The 9,432-nt window shown below is 43.2% G+C and overlaps 1 protein-coding gene across 1 annotated transcript; it reads left to right on the top strand.

Moving 5' to 3' along the window:
• The first annotated feature begins 1,506 nt into the window (after nucleotides 1-1,506).
• LOC309698542 (putative methyltransferase-like protein 24) lies at nucleotides 1,507-8,244 on the top strand. The gene is made up of 5 exons (XM_082521064.1): nucleotides 1,507-2,058; nucleotides 2,944-3,042; nucleotides 4,610-4,746; nucleotides 4,914-5,181; nucleotides 7,157-8,244. The coding sequence occupies exons 1-5, from the start codon at nucleotides 1,735-1,737 to the stop codon at nucleotides 7,460-7,462; spliced, it is 1,134 nt and encodes a 377-aa protein (XP_082377190.1). The 5' UTR covers nucleotides 1,507-1,734; the 3' UTR covers nucleotides 7,463-8,244.
• Nucleotides 8,245-9,432: the final 1,188 nt, after the last annotated feature.

The following is a 9,432-nucleotide window of genomic DNA, read 5'->3' as shown; positions in this document are numbered from 1 at the left end:
ATTGAGCTTCTTTGCCGGATTAAGGGGGGAGGTGTGAGTGTGTTTGTGTGTGGCTGTGTTTTAGAGCCTCCCTGAGTATTGGGCTTTGCCCAGGCTGTCTGGGACTGTGAGCGAGTGTGCGAGCGAGCGAGTTCACTCAAGGACACAATTCGACAGGGAGTGAAAGGGAGGGGAGGAGAGGAATAGATGGTGGGGAGAGAGCAGGGGAGGATACGTTGGAGGGAAAAGAAAGAAACCAGACTGAGGAAATCAGAAAAAGGTGTTGAATTGGTTCTTAAAGCCATTAAAACAAAACAAAAAAAATGCGCAAAATTGTAGTTTCACAATTCATCCAAATAAGGAAATGTTTTAAAGCAAGCAACCAAAGACTGCTGGTACAGGAGAGAGCTGACAGGAAAGGAACCCATGCCTATTTCATGCCCTCGCAGGGAAACTTGCTACTATACGGCAAATACTGTACATCTGCAGCTTGTGTATATGCATGTGCATGCCAGACAGAGAATTAGAGAGAAAGAAAGCAGATGGGCTAAGTTTACTGGCTGCATTTTGTGTACAGTTTGTCAACAGACTGACTAAATAGACTCAGACATGGCCGGAGGAAATGTGTTTGCTGTGACATTCCACTGTATGGTGGAAGGGTGCACGAACTGTCAACAACATTACATGACAGACCGAGAGGGGGATGGTGCAGAGCGACAGCTCTCTTTCAGACTTTTCTTTTGTGTGGCATTTCTATAAAACACTGCAATTTCATTTATATGCAACTGCTTCGTTTTTGTGTGTGTTTAATTTAGGGAAAATCGCAGCCAATTTCATCCCACACCAGAAGCAAATCTAATAACAATAATCTGTCATTATCGGTACAATAATTTCTCAAGTTAAGCAGAGGTAACACTAGAAGCCATCCATTTCTATTATTTAGCATATTTGTGGACATTTTAGGGGTTTATTAATGAAAATGTCCTAAACTATATCATGGAAACACATTTATATAATTGCATCATTTTACTCAGATGCCATTCATTTTGTATTTATACTCCAGCATACAAGAAAGAACCTAAAATTACTTAAAACTGGGTTAACACACCGATAAGTATGGTTTGTGATAAATAGATGTATAGAATATGAAGATTTCTGATGCCAAGTAGCCTAGGACATTAATGTGGAGCAAAATGAGCATTTAGAGTTCTAGTATAAACTTTCCAAACTTCAATAAAAGTACAGACCACAGGCAGTGATTGTGCATCTTAAATATGACAGCCTGGAGTTTTATTTATTTATTCAATATTTTTTAATACCCTAATAATAAATTTATATGACTCACACTGGTATGGTGGAAGAATATCAGTAGTTGGTCATCTTTTTGATAAATAAAGCATTTATTTTTACGGTAGAGGTGGCCTGTTTGCCCATTATAAAAACGAAATGGTGTTTTTCTTTAATCCTACATGCCTGTTAATTATAACCTAGTTACTTATAGGTTAAATAAAGCGGGGGTCACTGTGTCAATAAGGCCACCGCTGACCGAGGAATGCGCTTCGTCATCAGCAACTTTCCCCTGGGGATAACGAGAAGGAGGAGGTCGCGGAGGAAAGTGGAGGAGGGGAGTTCTCAGCTGGGACTTTCCTCTGCCCTCCAGGAAAACCGAAAAAAAGGGTAAAAAAAAAAAAAAAAAGTTAAATCACAGGGCACAGCGCCGGAGATGTTCGCCGGAGCCGTCGCGGAAGTGGAGGTATGCGGACCTGTGCGCCGTGGAGGGGCCGCTGCGGTGTCTCCCTCCGCTCGGGAGTACTACTCCTCTTAATCCCACCGTTTCTCCTCGCGCTCCAGCTCCTTGTCGTCGGGTCACTTTTACCTGGAGTCGCGCGGGTGTGGATGGGGTTAGAGGAGCGGGACGGAGGGGTCGCCTTTTCCGTTATCAGCATTCAACCGAAGCGGAGCTCACGGCATCGGGGGACGCCCGGTGCGGCTGAGGAGGAGGCAGAGGTGGACGACGGGCAGAGGAGGGGGGAGGGGGCAAGAGCGTACGAGGACGAGAACGAGATGCACTCGCGCCAGGTTCGTAAAGAAGTAGGGAAATAAGTTTATGCGTGGAATGTTTTATTATAGTACACGTGTAAATGTTTTGGGATGACTTGCATTTTTAATTTTAACTTAAATTACCAATATATTAAATTTATGAATGAAGTTTAGAAATAATTTAAAAAATGAACTAAGTGGGAGACAGATACTGGGATCACTGGGATTCAACAGGACTGCCACCCTGCTGCTGCTGCTGTGGCGTCCTCATCCAGTTCATTTATTATGCTGGGCCAGTTTGTGCACGACTCCCTGCATGATTACAGGCATGATGGGACAGGTGAGGGCAGGGGGCGCAGCTCAGCGCTGACCCCACATCAGAGAGAGATGACAGCTGTTCCCGTCTTTCTGTCTTTGCCCTTCAGCTGCAGAGTGCTACAGCCTCCATCTGTGTTTGTGTGTAGGTGCATCTGTCCCCTCTTCACCTCTCACTCCTCTCGCCCTCTCGCTTTCACTCTGCTCTTCTCTCACTGTCTCTTTATCTGCCCAAGGCTAAACTCTGACTCATTCTAGTGAATCATCACCCCCCCCCCCCCCCACACACACACACACACACACACACGCTCCCCACAGAGGTTGCCATGGTGACCAAAAGGTTCATTCTGAGTTAGGTGGGGTGCAGATTGATGGTGATGGTGGGGTTGTGTGTGCAAACGTGTGTTTGTATGTTACACCGCCTTAGGCAAATACCAGCAGGACGGAGGTCAGTGCCTGTGACCTGGCTCCTCTGCACTCCTACCTGGGCACTCGCACACTTTACTGCTATTCCTATACATTATTTAACCACATTCAGAATTCTCTTGGATGTGTTGGTATTCCTTGCGCTGGAGTATATATAAATATACATGTCATGCATGTTCCCAGGTGAGACCCAGAGCATTGGAAGTGCAGCTGTGGGCAGCAGGCGAGCCATCCTTCACAGCAGAGCTCAATCGAATCATCTCATATATCACAAGGCCACAGGTAGGCTGCGCAGAGCACCATCCAAAATGCTGCAGTGAAAAATGTTTCCTTCACAAAGTTATCCGAAACTGAAAGAGCAAAAATAATCAGAGGGTTTGAAATGTCTGAGAGTGATTTCAAAACTCCCTAACATCATTTACTTTATGTAACGCAACCTGAAGTCTGGTAATTTTTTAACCGTTTACGGGACTGTAGAACAATGAGACTATAGTAAGCCTACAGCATAACACACATTTCACAAGATTACAGATAAGCAATGAGAAATAACAGGATGAATACAACTTGAAGTTATAAAGGACTTGTATGTGCAGTAATACACATCGAATGTCGAATGCACAAACTTTTGGCTTGTGACCCTTTAAAAAGTGTCTGCTATATTTCACGAGAAAAGTCAAGGAAGAAAAATCAGGTTTTTATTTGCAGACGGCTTTCTTCATCTTTCCTGTCTGTTTAAAAATCTGGTCTCATGACCCCCCCCCCCCCCCCCCAGGGTTATCTTCTGACCCCTTGGAGAGGTCCCAGCCCTTAGGTTGGAAACCACTGGTCCAATAAATAACGCACTCCCTGAAGGCTGCACTCCAGCTCAGTGGGGGCTTCACATTTTTGTAGCCAGGAGTTAGACCTTGCCAAGCCTTAACAGAAATCAATAAAGAAAAGCAACTTCACTTTTTTGACTACTACACTTCTTTGACTGCAGTCGAGTGTGGGGGGTTAACATAGCAGTAATATGATCAGTCAGGCACTGTCAATATGCTGCCAGCAGAAATCTACCATATCTGGAGCCAGTAAGGACTTTTTGTTCCAGACAGGAAACTCCCAAACAAGAGACAAAACTTACGCAACACCAAGTGCTGGAGAACTGGGAAGGAAAGTTATATATGGAAGAATTTAAAAAACTGCTCCTAGTGTGCTGATTTAGTTTGGTATTATTTAAAGGGGCTTGATAATGCTCCATGTTTTTATTCTCAGACTTAAATGAATTCTTATGTATTTCATACTATACCTCAGGGAAGCATGTTAGTTCACCTTCTGTGTCTCACTTAGAGCCAGCTTTCTTGTGATTGGCTGCCCCTCACAAAGTGTTTTGAATTGCAGGTGGGTGGGGCATCAGTGTTTGAGATGACTGTATAAGGATAGCCAGTCGGTGACATTACAACAGAGCTGTTTGAAACCTTAAACTTTCCCTGACTGCATGACTTGAAACTTTCACCGTGCTTAATGTGAGCACAAAGCAGGAGCAGCATATGTGACAGAAAACAAGACAAAAGCAGAAACAGTCCCCGTTAATTATTCAGGGCAACAAATTAAAGCATCTCACGTGTGGCCTTTTTAAACAGCCGCTATCAAATTATGAGTTTATCGTTAAACAATTCTGTTTTATTCAAAGTTATTTCGAGCCATGACTCTGGAATGTTCTCACAAATTACACAATTCTGGCCACTTTTCTGAACAACTTCTCCTTCCTTAGCTTCCCCTCTTCTCATTTGAATGCTAATTCTGTGTCGCGCTGTTTCCAGACCTCCATCCAGCCCGTCTTATGTGACTCTTTCCTCTTGTCTGTCCCCAGATGAACTGCTCCAAGGTTTTATCTCCAGGGCGGGCTCAGCCAGCACAGAGCCCTGCAGCGCCAGCCCATTGGCTGCTGTGTGCTGAGGACTGGCTCCTTCCAGCTACACACAAAACGTGTGTCGCATATTCCTTCAGGTGTGCCACTTGTCTGAGCCTTATGTCAATGCACGTGCTGCTATGCATTCTTATCACCGGTTCAGTTGGAATAAACAATGCAATGCATATTTAATCATGCATGCAATAATGTTCAAACGGCCTTTGCCTTCCTTCCTGTCTTTGTATGTCTGTCTTTGTCTCTGTAGCATGGATGGGGGAGATGCAGACTTTCTGAAGACTGTGTCGGGGCTGGGATGTGAAATACACTGTTTTGATCCCAGCAACTCTAATGCATCTGGTGGTCACCTTGGCAACAGTTTGGCTAGTAACCATGGCAATGGAGGCGTGGTCAGCCAGCACAAGATGTGGCTTGAGTGGCGAGCTCCAAAGAAGCGCGCGCACAAGAGGAGAGGAAACCCGGGTGGTGTTTCTCAGACACTGGCAGACATCATGGCAGCTCTGGGACATCACACAGTAAGACACGCACGCATGCACACACACTGAAATGTAGAGAAACAGTGCCAAACAAACATACCTTAGAGTCTTTTCACCCCAACATACCCTGAAAGCTCTTTTACTCAGATGTTCCCATAGCAACAGGGCTCTGCGCCATCTCTGGCTACCATGGCAACAGTTTAAGTGAATGAATCACCCAATTGCTTCCTGCAGCCACAAGAGGGAACTGCATACCTGGAGTTTGATTATATGCGGGGTGACAGAATAGCAAGCAGTCCAATACGTTCATCTATAACTACTTAGTGCCACAGCATGGAATTAAAATATACAATAGCTTCATGTAAGCAATAGCGCCACCATAGGTGGAGAAATGATCAAATGAGTGGGTTAAATTTTGGGGGGGGGGCTAAACTTTCTCGCTGTTAGATGGACAAGGAAAATTCGAACACAGCTGTCTGGATTCAGTGGATGACGCAGAGGAGATTGATACAGACCGTGCACATTTGTTGCATTTGTTAACACTTTTGACTTTCTGTTATTCAGATTTCATCCAAAAATAACCAAACGTGGTGCACAAGATGTTTGGACAACTCAGGACACTGCTCATGTGTTTAATTAGAGGTTTCATGTATTGTTTCCCCCTGATTGGACAAGCAAATCAATTCTGACTGCTTCAGTGCCTGATTGCCTCCAGTTTGATCCAAATTTGGTTCAAGTATGTAGAGCCCATGACGCAGACTACACAAGTGGCTGCCATTGCCAGCTTTTAAACCTGTGTGGCTCAGTTGTTCCGACATTTATGACCGACAGTGCTGTTAATTAAATCTACTGTGATTAACCAGATTTTTTGTGAAAGCTGAGGTCAATTTTACTCGTCACACTCAGTTCTGATTACACTCAGACCCGTTGAATCAAAAAAATCACTTAAATACGGCCTGTCTAACAAAGTGAAGTGAACATGACACGTTCACTTCACAATCTAAGGAAGCAACTGTGAAACAAAGTCATTGACGCATATCAAAGCCATTTCTAAAGTTTTGGGTCTCCAGTGAACCATGATGAGAGTCATTATTCACAAATGGAGAAAACTTGGAGCAGTGGTGAACCTTCCTAGGATTGGCCGGTCTACCAAAATTACCCCAAGAGCGCATCAACGACTCATCCAGGAGGTCACAAAAGAACCCGGAACAGCATCTTAAGAACTACAAACCCCTCCAATGTGACTGAATTAAAACTACTCTTCAAAAAAAAGTGGGCTAAAATTCCTAGTACTAATTTCTGCTGCATGCTAAACGGGGAGGGCAACAGACTCAACATTTTACGTATTGTTCTATTTTGTGACTTTTTAGCTTGTAAGGATGTATTTTCAACAGTTGCAAGTGAGCTGCAAGCGATTTCTCCAAGAACTGCAGCTAATAATTCTATTAATCAATATTTGACTGTATATGATTGTATGATTACAAAGCAGCAGGGCCACTATGGAAAGTAGTAATATGGTAAATGAACTGATATTTTGAACATTCAGAACACTTTCTCATTACAAGCCTGGTCACCCATTCACATATATGTTCACACTCCAACGGATGCATCGGGCGAAACTCTGGGTTCAGTTTGACATACAGACTAGGGGATGCAGGGATTGGCAGAAGACCTGTTCTATCTGCTGAGCCACAGCCCCCCTCATAGCATGAATATATCCTAATAAACTATCATTAAACATATAGACGGTGCTGGGAATTGTTCTTAGTAAAGCTGAGCTGATTTCAGTACCATCCCAATTCAGATCAGCTGATAAAGCCGTTTTTTTTTACAGTGCTTTTGCATGCTGACAGGAAATTCTGTTCCTGACTTAATCAGTGTCTTTTCTGTTGTTGCTAAAAGCCTGCTTTGTTCTGTATCTGGTGTTTTGCTAACTTAGGCTTCCTATGTGCTTGGGAGGGTGGGGAGGTGCTAGACCAGAGCCGTACTTTCCTCTGTTCTTTCTTCTCCTTAGGTTCACTTCCTGTATGCTGACCTGCTAAGCGGCGAGTGGCGCGTTTTTCAGAATTGGATCGAGGCAGGAACTCTACAGAATGTCCACCATCTTGTTGCTAAGGTGCACCTGCAGTGGGCAGGGTTTGAGGTGGGCGGAAGGGATGAGGAAGTGCTCCGCTATTGGTTCAGTGTCCTTCAAGGTCTTCAAGCTTGTGGACTCAAGCTGGTTCACAGCTCTGCAGGAGAGGGTCACAGTGTCCTTAAACAGACAGTAGCAAATGCTCACAGCTCCTACACACTCAGCTGGGTAAACACACGACACTGAGACTCACACACTGCTGGATGAAGCTGCGCACACAGTATCCAAAGAGGGGGAAGCAGCTAGTGAAGTTTCCTGTTTTTCCTGGGATTTCAGGCATACACAGTTCTTCACATGACAACTCCCTCTAGTGGACATGAAGAAATCTGCAGCTAAAGGGTACAGCCAACTCTGAAATGGAAACTGTATTTATGTTTAAAACAGCATTTTCTTGTATCCAAATACTGAGAAGAAGAAGGGCTTGTTGTTTTAACCAAGTTAGAGGCCAAATAATAACAACTATTTTCAACTCATATAGACTGTACTGTGTCACAAAGGACGTATATATGTTCCAACTATTTCTGAATGCAAAACAACTGTCTGACAGGCTATTCTTTATTTTACAGTTGTACCATAAAGCTGTGTTTTGTTTTGTTTTTACCAATGAATCCCAAAATGCAACCCTTTGACCCGAGTCTGATCCAACAGGTTAACTTCTTTGAGTACATCACTGTAAGCCTTAATTACTTATACGTGCAATAAAATTTTACATCGAAGAAGAGCTTTTATCGTAAACTGGGTGTGTATACTGTGATGATGTATTAGAGGAAAACAATCAAGTTGCAGTTTAAAACCTGAATTTACACCACATTAAATTCCAAATAAGGGTTACTCTGTTAGTGACTGGTTGTAATGCAATGGGTCAGGTGTGTCAGAGCACCTATAATTTGTGTCCTGTGGAAGATAAACACCTTGAGGCAACTGTTGTTTCAATGTTGCACAATATAAATAAAACTGAATTGAATTAAAAAGAATTATCTCAAAATTTGTTTTATATATTCACCCATATTTTCCTATATTTATTATAGCTTTATCCATTCCAAAAACCGTTATGTGTTTGATATGATTTTTCCTGTTGAGACATCCAATATTGTCCACGTTTCAACCGTTTAGCTGTTGATTTGAGGTGAAGTTGAAGAATTTGATGGTACCACTGGCAACAAACAGCCCGAAGCATGACGCTGCCACCATCATCCGTAACCGCTGGTACAAGTACAGTGTTGTTTGGTTTGAGAGCCTCAACTTTACTCTTTACAACTTTACCAAATAGCTTAAACTTCATCTTGTCCATTGACCATCTTAACCATCAAACCTTTCTTCTGAAGGTATTTGGTTTGTCCATGTGGGCAGTTGGAAATTTAAGTTGAGCTTGAAGATTTTGGAGCAGGGGCTTCTTTCTTGGTAAGCACCTTCTCAGTCCATGGTGATGCTTCACTGTGGACAGTGACACTGGTGTTTCTGCAGTTTCCAGATCGCAGTAGGCTTGAGCCTCGGTGGTTCTTGGATTATTCCTGAACATCCTAACCAGTGTCCTGTCACTGAGGGTGACAGTTCGGGGCTTCTTCCAGGCCTTGGCAAAGTGGTGACACATCTCAATAACTTGTACTCACATATAATTGTTTGTACTGATGATCTTGGAATCTGTGGTTGTTTACAAATGACAAGGTTTAATGTCTTTATGAGTGTATTCTAAGGTTGTGTTTAATAATTTGAGAGAAGCACACATCAACCTACGTGCGGTATTTACATGGACTTGATAGTGGGAAACAGCACAAAAAAGTAAAAAGAAAAAAAAGTCTACAAGCGTGCAACAATTAAATTACTTTGATAGTCTATTTCCTCCAACCACATTGTATGGACACTTGATCTATGAAGGAAAACAAAAGAAGCTGGGTGTAACAGTGTTAACTTTATATGCCAAAACAAATGTGAGCACTATACCGCAAGATGAAGCCCATCGCAACATTAAAATAACCACATTGTCTCAAATGTATTCACCACATATTCACAGGCGTGACGCCAACTTCTATGTGATTGAGTCTTCCCTGGATGCACGCTAACTTGAAGCTCTGCAGTTTGCTCGGGCTGAGCTGAGGTTAAGCAGGCACTTAACACTCACCGAGGCTTACTGGACAACCTGCTTGTCGGTATGAGCT

This window comes from Aulonocara stuartgranti, assembly GCF_965226115.1.
Source record: "Aulonocara stuartgranti genome assembly, chromosome: 22".
In the NCBI taxonomy this organism is placed as follows: Eukaryota; Metazoa; Chordata; class Actinopteri; order Cichliformes; family Cichlidae; genus Aulonocara; species Aulonocara stuartgranti.
Note: the sequence above shows the minus strand (reverse complement) of the source record. Positions and strands in the feature narration are given on the sequence as shown.